Raw genomic sequence first — 19,409 nt, forward strand, 5'->3', positions numbered from 1 at the left:
TTCTCAGAAGTGCTTTGAGGTGGTTGTTTTTAATGGTCAGAGCTAAAGAGAAGTTGGTGTTTACATTGCAGGTGTATTTGCTAAAACGAGAGTGCCCAATAATTCCTAGTGGAAATATGTTTTCAGTGCACCTGTTGGATTATGAAAAAAATATTTTCATAGCTGGCACAGTTTTATAATATTAACCTCAACAGGAACATTTGAGAGTTGAAAACAGTAGATAAAGGAAATTTAATTTGTATGTGGGTAATTTAAATGGAAAATCTGGTTTTGTATAACTTCAAAAAGCACGCCTTTTTGTATGCCATTTTAATTTGATGACCTGGTATTACATATATAGTATACAATAAAAAAAAGTTCTGGTAACAACAACAGAGACAGATTTTATACATATGAAGTAGATTTTGCTATTTTAAAATAAAAATCCCACCTGTTTTTTTTAAAAACGTTCTGTTCAGTTGAAAGAAACTGTCTTTTATCTGAACTGTAAATCTACTATGCTTTTCATCATTTAAGTTCTTTAAAGCTAAATGTGCACTTGACCTAAACCTCTCAGAAATTAACTAAAATGTCTAAATACAAATAATAATAATAATTCATGCCTTAATTGTAAAGAGCAAGTAGAGCAAATTGACAATGTCACAATTTAAAATAGTTCTAAAACTAGATATCTGAAATGGGTTCACACTTTAAAATAACTGGTTTAAAATGTGCACTGAAACTTTTTTTTTTAAATTTAAAAAGTAAAAAATCCAAACCCAACTATATAATCACAGAATAAAGACAGAAGCAGAAGTAGCTTTAGGCACCAAATAAAAAATAAGGGAAAGGGATCTGGAGTCAAGGGAACCAAAAATAATGAAAAAGATATAGATAGCTAGCTAAACTGTACAAATATAAGGAAATTTATATTACTGATGTGCAGAATTCAAAGATTTAGCCATCTTTGTTCCTATGACTTTTATAACTTTGACCCCCCAAAGCATTATCAGAAAAATTCTTCAGTCAATATCCTGAAATTTCTCACATCAGGAAGTCAGACCTCATTTATTATAAGGTCAGGAAGAAGTGGTAGTTAATTTCCACTCAATGATACTTCTTAAAAAGCTAAGGCCATCTTATAGGACACGGTACATTCAGCACCCATTAAACAGTGTTACTAACAGATTTCAACACACACTAGTATTGACCAACTTGTTGATTGTAAAAATAACCAGATTCTAAATTTGACTACTGTGCTTTCTTCTTATCTCTCAATCACCAGTAAACATTAGTTTAATCCCTCCTCCCCACTACAACCCATTATGTCTAGTGTTTGTCCTTGCCTGCTAACTAACATTTTCTATATTAAGGGTGAGGAAAGTTATATGGTGCTTCTTTTTAATGGACATTATCAACCTGAACAGATAGACTTCAAATTCTAAAATTTGACCCAAGTTTTGTTTCCATTTTTGCACTATTCAGGTACTTTTAAAAACAATTAAGAACTGCTTTTATGATCTTTCCAAAGGCAACAATGAAACAATTTTAGCAGCTCAGCTCTCATGAGTAGTGTCATAACAACAAACAAATGTATTTGCACGAAGGGTAAAAAAAAATTGTAAAAAAAGGTTTAAATATTTCAATAGTGAATGAAGTAAACATCAAGTAAATAATCTTATTTCAATGATAAAAAATACTTAGCATCTCTTTGAAACACAATGGGACAAATTCTGCCATACAGTGTATATGTATGTAGCTCTCGTTTCAGTGAGAGCCACATGTGTACCTCCAAAGGAAGATTTTTGTCTGAATTATATATCTTCTGGGTATTGTTTAGAGAGAAATGTAAAAGAACGCTATTTTTTCCTGAAAATGTTGTGCTTTACGATATTCATAGACATATAGTCCTGATTATATTGTTCAAAATATGGTGTAAGGCATCCATGATATAAGGCTTCATCCAGCTCCCATTTAAGTCAATGGAAAAACTCCATGATTTGATGGTGCAGGATCAAGCCACTGATGAATGAGGTCCTGGACACAGTGAAAATACATTATGAAAACATGCTGAACCACGCACCTGCTAATAACTGTCCAGAGTTACATCACCTGGCAAAACTCTCGGCTGCAGACCCAGGGATTAACACTGATCCTCCATTACCCAAGGAAGTATGAAGGCCATCCAAAAGTTATGCAATGGACATTCTGCTGGGCTTGATGGTATTCCACCCAATCTGCTCAAAGGTGCCTTGGAACCAGTGAATATCAGCCTGCATCAACTATTCTTAAAAGTGTGGGCAACAGAAAGTACCAGCTGAATGGAAAGACAGCATCCTAATGTCCCTGTATAAGGGCAAAGGATCTTTCACCAAGTATGGCAACTACAGGCTGATCTCATTATCAGTCCCTGGAAACGTTTTCACTCCCCTTCTATTTAGTAGGATGCAGCCATTCTAACAGCTATTGGTGTCCACAGCAATCAGATTTCACTGTTGTGCATCAACAATGGACGCTGTCCTTACCCTCTAGCTTCTGGGTGAGCTGCACTAAGAATTTAACTGCTTGCTTCATGTGGCATATATCAACATCAAAGCGGCTTTTGATTTGGTTGTCAGGGCAGTACTTTGGCTTGCCCTGAAGTAGTTGGCATTCCAGATGTTCCGCTAAATCTGGTGTGTGATCTTCACACTGGTACCGGGTGCAACAGTGTGCACTGGTTTGTGGCTTTTGCTGTGTTTCTACACAACCTCAGGTACAGCAGGCATACATTCTTGCCCCGACACTATTCTGTTGAGCTATCAACTGGATATTAGGACTTGCCACTCCACATGTTGGAATCAAGATTGGTCAAGAAGTGTTCACCAACCAAGACTACACTGATGACACTGCCCTGCTTGTGGAGACATAAGAGAATTTCAGCCCTACCCTCCAAGGTCTCCAAGATGCCACCTGAACTACGGGGTTAAAGTCTCATGGCAGAAGACCAAATTTCAGAACCTTTGGGGTGGGCCAGCAAACCTTCCAATGCACGTAGGGATGAGTATCATAGAGAGCACTGCTGAGTTCAGCTACCTACGCTCCAAGCAGAGTTCAGATGGTCACAGCAAATCTGATGTTTTTTGATGAACAGGTCTAACTACCTCCTTCATGAAGTCCATGTCTTGCTTATGGATGCAAAAATGTTTTCACTGAGACCATGGGCAGTGGGTGAACCAGCCATTGGGGCAGGCTAGCTCCCAGCCCCTTCCCTTCTGCCCGAGGCTCCTCCCCCGCCGGAGCCCAGAGCACCCCCACTGTGGCCGCCGGTCCCCCTGCCCCAGCCCTGGGCCGCCCAAGCACCCCCAGAGCCCACAGCCCCGGAGCGCCGGGTGGGCAGCACATGGGCAGGGTCACACCAGGCTGTTTGGGGAGGCTCAGCCTCCCCCAATCTATGATACCTGCCGCCCATGGCTGAGAAAGTTCAGGATCTATCAAATCTTTCTATTATACGCATTGCTATATGGGTAAGAACCTGGATCTTCTTATAGGCAGACAGGGAGTGACTAGAAATTCCATATGTGCTGCCAGCACCAAATCCTGAGCATAAAGTGGTTTGACTTTGTGCAAAATTTCAGAATCTCACAGAAATCTGACCTTCCTTCAATCACTCATTATATTCAAAGCAGCACTGCATGCTTGTCAGCCATGTCACCAGAATGGACAAAAACAACCCAGCCACACCAGGCTCTAGAAAACTCTAATGATTCGTGAAGGGTTGTGTGCCCTGATCCCAACTGGTTCTGCTCATGCAGCTGTCTCAGAGATTGGTGTATGCGCAGGATTGTGCCAGATCTGAGAACTTTACTACATGATGCCTGGCGTGGCACCATCAAACATGGTCACTCTGGCTAGCACAATGGTTCTCAGTAGACTGTGTGTATTTGATGATGATCATCATGCCTATAGTGTGCTGAGCTCACTTCAATCAGGCACTCTTTCCCCACCACAGTGGAAACAACCAATGGCCTGTCTAAAGGATCACCACTTCAACAATTTATGGGGCTTAGCTGAAGTATGTTTTGTCCCACTGATGCAGTTAAAGCATGGTTCCAATTTGTGTGTAGATGAGATCTTAACGATGTCCTTGAACTGAGCTAAAGCCTTGAACAGTTCACTTAGACTTAGCACAGTTCAAGGACATGGTTAAGATTCTGTCTCAACTGCTGCCAGATGATCCTGTATCAGCGATTGCCAAGACTGTACTTAATCATTTGCATCTGGCCAGGAGCTTGTAACTATTCAAGATTTGGAGCTCACTGTCATGATTCATACATTTATCACCTCGAGATTAGACTAATACAATGTGCTCTGCATGAAGCTTCACCTTAAAACCATACGGTAACTGAGGCTGGGACAAAAAAAGAGCAGCTTGCTTGTTCAGTAGTATTACACCAGTGTTCCATGATCTACACTGGCTGCCTGCTGGCTTCCAGGGAGAGTTTAAGATATTGTTTTTGACCTTGAAAGCCCTAAATGATCTGGGACCTACCTATCTTTGAAACCACTTCTCTTCTTTTGTGATACTATTGCAGTTCTCTATGAGGAATAATAAAAGATGCTCATCAAAAAGTGAAAAGGAAAAACTTCACCTGATTCTGGGAAAAGGGAGCATGGCACCCAAGGTGGCCTCATGCTATATAGCAACCTGCCCTGGATAAGAAACTGAGTCTAATAACAAATGGACACAGGATCAAACACCTAACATACCATGTAGCAATAACTTCTATGGGTTGTACCTGCTTCTGAAGAGCTATCTGTGGGGTCTGTCTTTTTCTTTGGCAACAGTAGTATAGCTTGTCATGCCAATATGCTTACTGAATTGAATCAAATTGTGAGGACTTCAACTTTGGAATTGTGAAATAGCCCATTCCACTACCATCAGGCCATGTGCAAGGTTTTTATTTCCTCAAGTTGTGGAGAAAGAAAGGGTAAGATGGCAGAGGAATAGTATGCTCAGGGAGTGTGGGGTAATTTGACGGGTTACTTGCTGTGTGCATGTTGGATTTTGAGAGAAGAAATGAGCTGTTGAATTTGTGTATGTTATATATTATGTACATGTTTGTAAAAGGTGTCAAGGGTATAGTAGAGTCATTATTTCAAATGTATTTTAAACTGAAAAAGTTGTAAAAGTGCCCACAATTTCCCCTTTGCAGACTAACTTTAGGGGACTGTCCATGCAGCAACTGAAATTTTACTGACAGGTGTTTTTGAACACAGTTGATGCTTGCATGATTTCCTTGACCAGTGAGGACAGGGATTTTGTTGGAGACCAGTGGCAGGCAGACTGTGTTGCTACCTCCTTGTCCTTGACGACTTTTTATAAAACAATGTTCAGAAAAAAAATCCCTGTCCATACTGGTCAGTAAAACTTTGACAATAGTACCTTAACTCTGTTTAAACACAATTGTTGCTAACATAATTTCAGATTTAGGTCACAGCCCTGCAATCTAATCTGTGTAGGCAGATTCTTACACCTGCATGGAGCCCAATGAAGTTGTTGGGGCTTTGCCTGTGCAGATCACAGTGCATGAGGCAAGGCTATAGTTTGGATAAGGCCTAGACAATGCAATGACATAATGAGTGCCCTGAGACAGTGATTCTTGGGGAGCTGGGAGGCTTTGCTTGCTTGCTCATTTGCAGAGACAGTATTAAAACAATCCTGCACCCATCAGAAGTAGGAGAATGCTGTCCCCTAGAATCCTGGCTATCTGCTAAGTAGGGAAGAGCCCTAGGGACATGAAAAGCTGTCTCAGTACCCCAACCCTGATAATAAGTCCAGAGTAACCAACTAGTCAGTTGGGAGGCAGGGACATCAAGAAATCCAGATGCCATTTTAGGAGTTAGGAAACCCAGCTGCCCAGGCATCAGTCCACTAGGGAGCTCAGTATCCAAAATGGGTGGACAAGAATACACATTTGTAGGGACGGGGTGGAAGAGAAAGGCATGGTAAAAGGAGCTCTTCAAAGTTATGCTTGGGAGTCAAACTTTGATAGAATATTTTGGATAATGTGAAACCAAATCGATTAAAATGCTGAAATGCCTAAAAATAGGATAAAAAGAACAGGAGTACTTGTGACACCTTAGAGACTAACACATTTATTAGAGCATAAGCTTTCGTGGACTACAGCCCACTTCTTCGGATGCATATAGAATGTTTGTAATGGCTCAGCCATTCCCAGTCCTTATTCAATCCTTTGTTGATTGTGTCTAGTTTGCATATCAATTCCAGCTCAGCAGTCTCTCCTTGGAGTCTGTTTTTGAAGTTTTTCTGTTGTAATATAGCCACCCGCAGGTCTGTCACTGAATGACCAGACAGGTTAAAGTGTTCTTCCACTGGTTTTTGAGTATTATGATTCCTGATGTCAGATTTGTGTCCATTAATTCTTTTGCGTAGAGACTGTCCGGTTTGGCCAATGTACATGGCAGAGGGGCATTGCTGGCACATGATGGCATATATCACATTGGTAGATGTGCAGGTGAACGAGCCCCTGATGGTATGGCTGATGTGATTAGGTCCTATGATGATGTCACTTGAATAGATATGTGGACAGAGCTGGCATCGGGCTTTGTTACAAGGGTAGGTTCCTGGGTCAGTGGTTTTGTTCAGTGATGTGTGGTTGCTGGTGAGTATTTGCTTTAGGTTGGGGGGTTGTCTGTAAGCGAGGACAGGTCTGTCTCCCAAGATCTGTGAGAGTAAAGGATCATCTTTCAGGATAGGTTGTAGATCTCTGATGATGCGCTGGAGAGGTTTTAGTTGGGGGCTGAAGGTGACAGCTAGTGGTGTTCTGTTATTTTCTTTGTTGGGCCTGTCTTGTAGGAGGTGACTTCTGGGTACTCGTCTGGCTCTGTCAATCTGTTTTTTCACTTCAGCAGGTGGGTATTGTAGTTTTAAGAATGCTTGATAGAGATCTTGTAGGTGCTTGTCTCTATCTGAGGGATTGGAGCAAATGCGGTTATATCTTAGAGCTTGGCTGTAGACAATGGATCGTGTGGTGTGTCCTGGATGGAAGCTGGAGGCATGTAGGTAAGTGTAGCGGTCAGTAGGTTTCCGGTATAGGGTGGTATTGATGTGACCATCGCTTATTAGCACAGTAGTGTCCAGGACTAACACCTATCCTGAAAGATGATCCTTTACTCTCACAGATCTTGGGAGACAGACCTGTCCTCGCTTACAGACAACCCCCCAACCTAAAGCAAATACTCACCAGCAACCATACATCACTGAACAAAACCACTGACCCAGGAACCAAAGGAGAAACTGCTGAGCTGGAATTGATATGCAAACTAGACACAATCAACAAAGGATTGAATAAGGACTGGGAATGGCTGAGCCATTACAAACATTGAATCTATCTCCCCTTGTAAGTATTCTCACACTTCTTATCAAACTGTCTGTACTGGGCTATCTTGATGATCACTTCAAAAGTTTTTTTTCTCTTATTTAATTGGCCTCTCAGAGTTGGTAAGACAACTCACACCTGTTTATGCTCTCTGTATGTGTGTATATATATATCTCCTCAATATTTATTCCACTCTGTATGCATCCGAAGAAGTGGGCTGTAGTCCACGAAAGCTTATGCTCTAATAAATTTGTTAGTCTCTAAGGTGCCACAAGTACTCCTGTTCTTCTTTTTGCGGATACAGACTAACACGGCTGCTACTCTGAAACCTAAAAATAGGATGTTTCTGAAATTGTTGCTTTCGATATTTTCAAGTAGGAAACGACTATACAGCAGAAGTTGTGTGTGTGTGTGTGTGTGTGTGTGTGTGTGTGTAGTTTATGATTGAATTTAAATTAAACTCATGAACAAAAATAATTTCCTTCTTTACATGTTGATTTAAGGATCAAAATTTGAATATATAGCAGTCACATACTGTAAATCTGACTCAGTAAACTTTCCATATTTGGAACCACAAGACTAATATGGCTATATATCCCTACAATAAAGTAAAAGGCCAATGAAAACTCTGGCAGACTAGATTGTAAGGAATGGATGAAGAAATGCAACCTGCACTGGTCAGAGTGAGAAGTTGATGAAACTGAGGAAAGGGGAAATCAAAAGATGTCCTATACTATTCATTAAAATTGGTCACGAGAAAGCTATATACAGCAGCACAACTGACCAGAAGATCTGTATAGTTGAGTCCTAGTAAAGAAAATTCCGTTGCAGATTTTGGGCACAAGAGATGCTACTAACATTGAATACATTTTAAAATGCATTTCTCTCCCCAAATTCAGTTTACAATTATATAAAAGACAGATTCAGTAAAAATCGTACTCAGGCTCTCCACCACCTATGTATTAATTTTGTTAACAAGGCTTTGTAATCTTGTAATTGTACCCCTAGTGTGGAAGCAAGACAGTTTTTACAACAGAATCTGGTCCTATGTAAGGCTCCTAAAATATTGTCAGAAATGTAAATGGAGGATAGAAAATATCCCTTACGGGCTAAATGATTTACTTGTTTATTTTAGATAACGTTACATAGTTTTAACATACTAGAACTTTTGGAACTGTTCCAATTTGCTCTCAACAAAAACAATTTTAATTGGAAATTGCTCAAAATTGTAATGATTTCTGTGATTGTGACTGAAACGAGACAAACAAGTAATTTTACATAGGCCACTAAATAGATGTCGGTAACTTTTGCTTGCTATCTATCTTGTCTGGATTTGAACAGATGATCTGGAAATGAAAGACCCTGTATCACATTAATAATACTACAAGCTGTCCAATTCCCATAATCCAACTTATTTTTCATAGCCCAGGGCAGGAAGTCAATGCATCCACTATGGGTTTGTCTACACAGTGAATAAAAACTTGTGGCTGGCCCATCCCAGCTGACTTTTCCTCTGCAAATATTCTTGGAGCCTCATCTACTCCCATCTTTATTTCCTTTCTCTCATTCATGTCCAGATATTACTCACTATTTAGAGACTGGTCAAAAATATTGCCTGAACTACTTTGTCTGTCTAGTTCTAACTGTTCGTTCTGAAAGCTTACAAATGCCACATTACGGTGCAGATGAAATGTATGCACGTCATGGGACAACTCCCATGACTAGAGTACCAGCATTGAGGGGTATAGCTTGTTCTGAAAGGATAGGTATGGGGAACAAAGAGAGAAGTGTTGCACTGTACATCAAGAATGTAGACACTTGCTCTGAGGTCCAAGAGAATGTGAGGGACAGACATATTGAGAATCTCTGTGTGAGGATGACAAAGGAAAAGAACAGTAGCGATGTTATGGTGGGGGTCTATTACAGACCATCAGATCAGGAAGAGGAAGTGTTACAAGCAGGTAATAAGATTAGCTAACACACATGAGCTAGTATTAATGGGGGATTTTAACTGCCATGATATCTGTTGGAAGATTAGCACAGCAAAACATACTATGTCATGCAAATTCTTAGCATGTATGTAGGAGACAACTTGAAGAAACAACTAAGAGGTCATCCATTTTGGATCAGGTTTTGACCAACAGGGATGAATTAGTTGCAAATGTGAAGGTGGTTGGGAACTTGGGAGGAAGTGATCATGATAGAATTCAAGATCCTTTGGAAAGGAGGACATGAGAACAGCAAAACAAGGATGCTGGACTTCAGAAAGGTAGATTTTAACCGACTTGGAGAAATAGTAGGCAAGGTCCTATGGAAAGACCAATTAGGAAGAAAATGAGTTGACAAGAGCTGGCAGTTCTTAAAAGATGTAATATTAAAGCTGAACATCAAGCTAGTCTGATGCAGAGGAAAGATAGGTCAGTGGTTTGAGCATTGTCCTGCTAAACCCAGGGTTGAAAGTTCAATCCTTGAGGGGGCCACTTGGGGATTTAGTTGGGGATTGGCCCTGTTTTGAGCAGGGGGTTGGACTAGATGACCTCCTGAGGTCCCTTCCAACCCTGATATTCTATGATGAAAGAATGCAGATCGTGATAAGTAAAGAACACATCAAAGATCTTCTGACCAATTTGAATAAATTCAAATCAGCTGGACAATTTAGGTCACAAAGCTGGAGGATGTTTGCCAGTACTTTGGAGGATAGAGCTAGAATTCAGAGGTATCTTGATAAATTTGAGAACTGGGCTATAGACAACACAATGCAATTCAGCAAAGACAAAAGTAAGGTGCTACACTTAGGAAAGAAAAATGAAATCCACAAATACATAAAGTGGCAAAACTAGCTTGGCAGCAGCACTGCTGAGAAGGATCTTGGAGTTGTGGTGGATCACAACTTCAATATGAGTCAGCAATGTGATGCTGTTGCAAAACAAAAAAAACAACAAAAAAAAAAGGGCAACCTAAAATTGCATTAGTTTAACAGAGGCATATCATGCAAGTCATGGGAAGTGATAGTATCTCTCTACTCAGCGCTAGTTAGGCCTCAGCTGGAGTACTGTGTACAATTTTGGTCACCAATGTATAGAAAGGATGTAGAGAAACTAGAAAGGATCTAGAGACGAGAGACCAAGATGATTAAAAGGATGGAATGCAAGCCATATGAGCAAAGGCTGAAGGAAGTGGGTATGTTTAGTTCGGAAAAGAAGAGAGTGAGGGGGGATATGATGGTAATCTTCAAAGACTTGAAAGACTGCCATAAAAAAATGGAGAAAAGTTGTTCTCTTTTGCCATATAGGGCAGAACAAGAGGCACTGGGTTCAACCTACAGTATAGCAGATTTAGATTAAATCTCAGGAAAAATTTACTAACTGTAAGAAGAGTAGGACAATGGAACATACTGCCTAGGGAAGTTGTGCAATCTCCTTCAGTGAAAGTTTACAAAAGGAGGCAGGATAGCTATCTGTCTTGGATGATTTAGACACAACAAATCCTGCACCTTGGCAAACTAGATGGCCCTTGTAGTCCCTTCTAACTCGAGGATTCGTGGGACACAGAATCTTTCCAAAGGTTCACTAAGGCCAAATTCTGCACACAGCTCTTATTGAAGTCAATGGGAATTGTACACATGCAGCAGAGGTATGAATGTATTCCTAAAACTTTAAACCCACGTAATCCAAGTGGTTTGAAATTTATTTTAATCTGTTCTTCAGTTTCTAGTTTAGCTTTTAGCTTAAAAAGGTTGTAAAGACAATACTAATGATCAGGTAATACATATTCCACATTGGAAGTATAAACTTATCATGAAGTAACATACCAATATATTTTTCATTATTAAAAAAATAATTTACTTAGAGTAGAACAAATTATTAGTAAATTTGCATATTTAAACTCCTAAATGAAATTACAACATTAGAAAATGGAAAAGAAAAAATCTACTAAGGATACAGAAGAGTTAGGGATTATCACTTAACTACAATTGGTTTGATTGCAATGCCATTGATTAACAATTTATTATTAGAAACTGGCTACAATAGACGGGGCTATCTCAGTCATTAGTTCTCACAAACATGTGACTTGCCTCTTGAAGTGAATGGTCTGGGAAGGAAAGGAGCTAAAATTGAAACAGAAAATGGTAAAATATTTAATATGTAAATACTAAGAAAATAAAAACAAAAGTTTTGATAATTGAACACACCACAAAATCCTGTTAAAATACTCCTGCAATTGAAAATCTTGAGACTAAACACAAATTTTCTTTGAATCCATCACACACACAAAAATGAAGTAATTCTGTGTGAGCAATGAAATCCACTACATCACTGCTATTAATTAAAACCCAAACAAATATTCTGAAGAAGATTCAATCTAAGTTATCCTCATTGTGACATATGGAATACTAGGTTTATCTAATGACTAAGAAGCTCCAGAATGCAATTATTTAAAAAATATGACGTCATGTATAAATTATAGAAGTATGTTCTACAACAGGGATCGGCAACCTTTGGCACATGGCCCATCAGGGAAATCTGCTGGCGGGCCGGGACGGTTTGTTTACCTGCAGCGTCCGCAGGTTCAGCCAATCGCAGCTCCCACTGGCCGTGGTTCGCCATTCCGGGCCAATGGGGGCTGTGGGAAGCAGCAGCCAGCACATCCCTTGGCCTGCACCGCTTCCCGCAGCCCCCATTGGCCCGGAATGGCGAACCACGGCCAGTGGGAGCTGCGATTGGCCGAATCCGCGGACGCTGCAGGTAAACAAACTGTCCCGGCCCGCCAGCGGATTTCCCTAATGGGCCGCATGCCAAAAGTTGCCGACCCCTGTTCTACAATGATTTATGCAGTATGGTTGATGAAAAGCTATGAAGGAAAGTCTCTGGAATGAAAGATACTTAAGATCCACCCATGTGAGTGTTTGCAAGTTTGGGCCCATAGTCTGCTTCAACTTTCCTTAGCATTTTTCAGTTTTGTTTTAACTTTGAAAATCAAGGTATTACAATATTTATATTTTCTGAGTGAAAAGTTTTCTAATAACTAATGTCTCTCTATATATAGAGTTGCACTGTTTTAATAAAATGTGTTTTTTTAAACTGATTGAGTTAAATGTGTCCAAAAGCCTGTGTGGGCACTCTTAATTCTATTTTTACTTGATTTATATTGATTTAGTTTAACTTAATTCTTTAGTGAGTCAAGCTAAATCAATATAACCCAGGTTTAAATTGAATTCAGAGTGTCCACATAGGGTTATGGACCCATTTAAGTAACTCATTTTTTTTAAACTGACCAAGTTAAAGCAGTCCAGCTTTGAATACAGACAGGCCTAAGTGTGGGTCTTCTCTGAAAAATAGAAGTAAATGGCATTGTGGAGTCCTATATTTACTGTGTTTCATCAAATGTGTTCAGTTTACAAATAAACATGTTATTTTCAGTGGTAAACCCTGAAAACTGAACCTGAGATCTGAAAGTCAAGCTGGGTTCATTTCTCACTCCTCCACCAGTTCTAAAGGATCAACAGTCCCAATATGGTCCTTAATGAGACTTTGTGCAAATCCATGGCCTTCAATGCCTGCGTCACAGAGTTAAACTCTTCAGGGAAGGGTCTGTCAGTATTTGTACAGTGCCAAGCACAATTGAGTCCTAGGGTTGCCAACAGTCCCTTATTGAAATGGACATCCCTTATTTTTTCATCTCTGTACAAGATTGGGAGTGGTTGAGTTCTGCGAAAAGCAGCAAGAAATACCCCAGGAGAATTTAGGAGAGTACTACTTATTATATTATTATTATTATTATTATTATTACTACTACTACTACTACTACTACTACTACTGATGATGATGATGATATCGAGAGGAAGAGTAAGCCACGGGTGCTAAGATATCAGCCCCTTATTTTTAAAATACAATGTTGGCAATCCTAGTCCTCATCATGATAGGTCTCAAATATTACTATAAAATAATATTCATAATAAAGGTTTGTTCCTGTACTTGGAACTTTGTACAACTCTGTGCATAGTTAAGAGCTGAGTGAAATTCAGAATTCCTATCCACTGGAAAATTCCTATATTTCAGTATTTGTTTTCATCCCAAATTGGGAGAGAAAAAAATTCAACAAATTCCAATTCGGAAAGTCAAAACATTTCATTTTGACATTTTTGATCAAAACAAAACATTTTGACATTCCTTATGTCAGAATGTTTTGGGTTGTTGAACTGATTTTAAATGCTTCATTTTGAGTCAGTTAAGTATTAAACTACACTTTCCCACAGTGGTGCATTACCTCATGGCAGTTGTGGCTTGGAAGTCTGATGTCCCCATTTTCCCTTGTGGGCCAGGAGCCCTAGCTGGACTACATATCTCATAATGCATCCAGAGTCATGGGTCCCACAATGCACCGTGTAGCTTGATCAGAGGGAAATCTGAATTGCATTATGGGAGATTTAGTTCTCTGGGGAGCACACCCCTCAGGAGAGAATGGGGGCCCAAACTACAACTCCCATAAAGCAATGCACTGACAGGGAAATGTAGTTTAATATTTGGTTGAACTGATTTTAAACAAAACATTTCAGGTTACTTCAAAAAATGAAATATTCTGATGTGTGTCAAACCAGAACATTTAGATTTGGCAGAAACTGCATTTCCCCATAAGAAAATCATTTGTATGGACAATTCCCAATCAGCTCTATTCATAACATATGAACATATGAAGAGAAAGATAATTTACTCCACTCTTAATTGTGTTTGCTGTGCTAACAGGAATAAAAGGTAGTAAACTTACTTTAGAGTATGTCTACCCTGCAATAAAACACTTGTGGCTGGCCCTGAATGTAAATGTTCAGTCTTAGGCTGGACCCCTGTCTCTGGGACCGTCTAGGTTTGCCAACTTTCTAATTGCAGAAAACCAAACACCCTTGCTCCGCCCCTGCCCCGCCCCACTCCATCCCCTTCCCTCCGCAGCTCATTTTCACTGGACTGGGACAGGGTTAGGGAGAGGGTGAGGGCTCTGGCTGGGGGTGCGGACTCTGGGGTGGGGCCAGGGAGGAGGGGGCTCTGGGCTGTGTGTGGGGGAGGGGTGAGGGGTTTGGAGCGTGGGAGGGAGCTCTGAGCTGTGGCAAGGGGTTGTGGTGCAGGAGGGGAAGGGGGTGCAGGCTCCAGAAGGGAGTTTGGGTGCAGGAGGGGGTTCCGAGAAGGGGTAGGGGGTTGGGGTGCAGGAGGGGGTTCAGGTCTGGGTTGGAGAATGGGAGGGGGTTCAGGCTCCAGGTGGCACTTACCTCAGGCAGCTCCCTGGAAGCTACAACAAGTCTCTCTGACTCCTAGGTGAAGGATGACCAGGGGGCTCTGCGCACTGCCACCACCTGCAGGCGCTGCCTCCGCAGGTCCCATTGGCCATGGTTCCTGGCCAATGGAAGCTGCAGAGCTGGTGCTCGGGGTGTGGGTAGCACACAGAGCTCCCGTGGCTGCCATTGAGCTGGAGGGACATGCTGGCCGCTTCCTGGGAGCCATGCGGAACCGGGAAGGGAGCCTGACAGCCCTGCTGCAGTCAACTGGACTTTAATAGCCCGGTCAGCACTGCTGACCGGAGATGCCAGGGTCCCTTTTCGACTGGGTGTTCTGGTTGAAAACTGGACATCTGGCAACCCTAGGACCCTGCCCCTTGTGGGGTCTCAGATCCCAGACTCTAGCCCGAGCCCAAACGTCTACACTGGAATTTTATGGCCCCACAGCCCTGCCAGCCCAAGTTACCTCACCTGGGCCAGCCATAGGTGGTTTCTTGCACTGTAGATATACTACACTAAAGCAAGTAGATGTGTCTCTTGGTATATTTCAGTGACAGGTGTAGAAAAGGCATAGACAAGGTGTAGAATTTTTACGGAAGAGAACTACACTTCTGTTTTTTCCAATAATAGAAAGCATGGCTGGTCTTGCTTCTGTGGGGTATGCTCTTGGCAGGACTGTGGGTTCTAATTTTTCTCATGCAGAAAAATAGTTAACAGTTGTCTTTTTTTATTTAGTTGCTAGGACTTCTGTTTTGGAATCACCCTGTGAGCATAACAATCTTTGGAAAACAGTTTTCTTATCTAGTGTAAAATCATGCAGTAAATAATTCTAGGGATTGGTGGAGCTGACACAGCATCAGGAGGATGTTTTCTGACAATTAACTCCTGCATTTATTTTCTCTCCACTGCCCTCCCCCATCCCCTCCTAACCTTGACTTAGTTTCAAGGATTTGGGTTAGTTTGAGGGTAAAAATGAAATGATGAGAGGTTTTTTTTGTTGGTGTGTGCACATGTGTATACTGCTGCCGCATTTCTTGCCACTACTTTCATATGGTCAGAAAGCCTCCCCTATATTATATGGTACATCAGCATTTGTCCTACTAGAAGTGACAATTGCAGAAAGGAGACTAACCAGGAGGTAGTAATACTTCTGAAGTCCCTTGATGGTGCAGCTGAGACACTATCTGATATTCTACAAGAGGCCAAAGATGATGGGATCCACTTTTTATAAGATGGCACTGACTTGTGTTTATGACATTCAGATTTACTTATGGAAGTGTCTTGTAAGCATTCAGGCAAATCGCTGACATTCCTAAGGCAGATTTCCTGGCAGTGTTTAAGATGTTAATTTTTATCAATATCCATAATCCAGATTTGAATTATATAGGGCAGGGGGGTTCTCAAACTTCATTGTACTATGACCCCATTCTGACAACAAAAATTACTACATGACTCCAGAAGGGAAGACGGAAGCCTCAGTGTGCCTGAACCCCGCCTCCCTGGGAATAGGAGGGGCAAAGCCAAAGCCCCAGGGCTTCAGCCCCAGGCAGGGAGCCTGTAACCTGAATCATTTCACCTAGGGCTGAAGCCCTCAGGCTTTGGCCCCGGGCAGTGTGGCATGGGCTTTGGCCCCAGCAAGTATAAGCCAGCCCTGTCGACCCCATTAAAATGGGGTCGTGACTCACTTTGGGGTCCCAACCCACAGTTTGAGAACTGCTGATATAGGGAAAGAGCTAAACTCCTAGGGAGAACGGTCATACTCATCTGCATCTCTGAGACCAGAGACATGAAACCTGCCTCTGAAGTGTCAGTTTCTTGAAGGATAGGACCATGAGACATGCCTTGCATCTCAGTGTTTTGACTAGCAGAACAGTGTCAAGCATGTACAAGAGCCCACAGTTTACAGAGGGATTATAGGGACTTTCAAGATGCATAACAGCTTTATCAGATTACCATGCAGGTTCAATCAACATTTCAATATAGCTGCGTAGTGTAGCCTTTAAAACATAGCAATTGCATATAAGTATTTATCTGGGGTGTATGTCAAAGGTGGAGCTTGACAGAGATGCCTCCGACCTCTCTCTGCTATTAAATGAAACCTACCAAAGGAATCTAGATTAAGCTATCACATTAGTTGTCTAAAATTACTATTTTACCAAGGTGAGACAGCAAGGTGTTCAGTGATGGGTACAAAAATGGACATTTCTAAACAGATAAATATTGAGTTGACATACTGACTGTTGATGATTATATTGTTTATTAGTTGGTCCCAACATGAGTGTTTTTTTATAATTTAATTTCAAACTGCTAGACTAACTTCATTCATTATTTTTTGTCATTCATGCATGATCTAATTTCTGACTTCCAATTTCCACTGCCTGTGACATCAGAAAGAAGTACTGGAGTAAGGAGAACTTAATCTTAAACCCAGTGATGTTTCAAGTTTCTCCTTCAATATATCACAAAATCCCCATTTCCCCAGTCATAGTGCAAATTAACAAATATATCTTCCATAGTAAAATTAATTGTTTAATACCCATACCTCATTCCAGGCACATTTCTCATATTTTCATTCCACATGAGACAACACACCGGAGAATGTATTAACTCCAAAATTGTCATTATTTCATACATCTTCCACAACAAGTAACATGGTGCTTCAACGCAGAACATGTAAGAACTCACCGGATCACAATTCCAGGAGTAAACCTAAGACCTGACTACACACCACCACTCCAATGGAATGTGTTGATACGAAGAGTTCTACTCACTCCCAACTTGCATTCTGACCAACAATGTTCATTCTTTAGTTGCAGTTTCACCCCTTTTCATTCTTTGCTTGCAGCCAGGAAGCCTCTCCCCTTTCCCATCCTATTACTGTGACAGAGAGTATATGCCGCTCTACAGTCCCTCTGGTTTCACTGAGAAATGGCTGCAGAGGAGAGTGCCAGAGCAGAGAGCCCTCATTAACTTCCCTTGATCTAGTGATAGACGTGGCTGTGAAAACTGGAGAAATGGAAATACGCTCAACAATCTCCTGACTTAAAAAAACAAGTTCTGAGAGTATTTTCCCTCCTCATTTCAACTGTTGTGGTCTTCCACTCTCATCTTTTAGCAGTTCAACAACCCCCACTGGGCTGGCAGAAGACCATTGTAGAAGGATTATAACTTAATCAGTTACTTCAGCTCACAGTAATAGAACATTTATTGGACCCAGAATATCAGTAACCTGGTCTCAATGTAACTGTGGGCAATATTAGAAGTCCATTACATAACTGTCAACACAGGGGACTGGTTACAGAGGTTAAAAGTTAAGATTTTTACATCATCTATTTATTGATACCATGTTAGTGATAAAAAAAAAAAAATTACCTGCAAGGTTGTCAATCTCTTTCTCTTGGAGCAGACTGACAGCATCATCATCCCCTTCCAGCATGAGCTCGGTTTCTGCATTCTGATTTACCACAGCCTGACTTCGGAAAGTTTTCTTTGACTTTACTACATCTTCTTCGGTGCCTAAATACAAGTTAAAAATATTGTGAACTTAGTTGAGTATTTATTTTTTGTAAAAAACACCAACACATTAACTATAGTACTACCATAAGACCTGTACATTAAAAAGAAAATAATATTGTTTTTTAAAAGTACTTATTTAAAAAGGTAGAACATTTGAAGGAGATAAATTGTATGAAACTTTTAGCAAGGATTATGGAATGTGCATCCTCAGTCTGTCTTTTGAATAAACTGTGACTTTGAAACAGGTTTTGCTTTTTAAATACTCTTTCCTTCTTTTCAATAATTCATATTTTGTTTGTCTTCTATATTTCTCCTTCAGCTTCCCCAAGTAGGGGTGCATGTAGCAGGAGTTCTTTCACTTCTGGAGTCCTGCCTCCCAAATACAGTAACCTCCCAAATACAGGCCTGACCAGTTCCTCTCTGAGTGAAGAGATGCTGTTAGGTATTTGGAGCTTCAAGGGTTTCTTCTGATTTGTCTGTAATTATTTCACTAAGTCATAAGAAAAGGAGGGACAGGATGGAGGAGTGAGAGACAAAAAGGATAAATTCAGCATGGCCATTTCAGGTGTTCAGGAGAGAGACAAAAAAAGAAAGGTGAAAGGGGATGATATTCTTAAATTAAAAAACAAAACGAAAAAGCCCTGCAAAAATCTTGGTACCAAGAAGATACATGCCAATTACACGTGTGTTTTATCCCTTCTCCCCTGTCTACATCCATTTTTGTCTACTTAAATTGGCAGCTTTTCAGAGCATCTTACACTTTAGAGAGAGACACAGTAATTTTATATAGCGCTCAAAAGTGTGCTAACTTGGGTTTAAATGATAAAATTATAAAGGTGATTAACTCTTCTCAAAACACGTATAGAGATATTAATAAAATTTACTGGAAAGAACTGGAGATGGCTAGTCCAGACAAAGCATGCTGTACTCTGGTACCCTTTACATAACATTGTGAGGTCAGCAAAACAATTCTTTCACAATTTGAGACAAATCATAAGTCTTTTTTCCCCCAGAGATAACAGACTCATAACAGTTCTCAATGCCAGTATGCTTTCTGTTACTATCCCCACTTTTTCACAGGAAAATTAATAAAAGGGTTATATATCATATACATCCTCACTTATCTTTATACATCTCCACCTTGGACTCCTAGATACTAATCTTAGTAATGAACCTACTGTTATTGATGGATACACAGGAGTTACTAGCTTCTTTTTGAGTGTTTAGCTCTGAAAATGGAACCTCCTCTTTGGGGTTTTCTATTTAAG

The 19,409-nt window shown here is 40.6% G+C and overlaps 1 protein-coding gene across 3 annotated transcripts in view; it reads right to left on the minus strand.

The window, feature by feature from the left end:
* Positions 1 to 19,409, minus strand: part of NBEA (neurobeachin) — an 817,568-nt gene that overhangs the window by 255,290 nt on the left and 542,869 nt on the right. For all 3 annotated transcript variants that reach the window (XM_054015304.1, XM_054015305.1, XM_054015303.1), the window contains exon 40: positions 17,998 to 18,141. In XM_054015304.1, the coding sequence (XP_053871279.1) occupies positions 17,998 to 18,141 (144 nt within the window). The remainder of the gene's footprint in view (positions 1 to 17,997; positions 18,142 to 19,409) is intronic.

Source organism: Malaclemys terrapin, chromosome 1, assembly GCF_027887155.1.
Source record: "Malaclemys terrapin pileata isolate rMalTer1 chromosome 1, rMalTer1.hap1, whole genome shotgun sequence".
NCBI lineage: Eukaryota > Metazoa > Chordata > Testudines > Emydidae > Malaclemys > Malaclemys terrapin.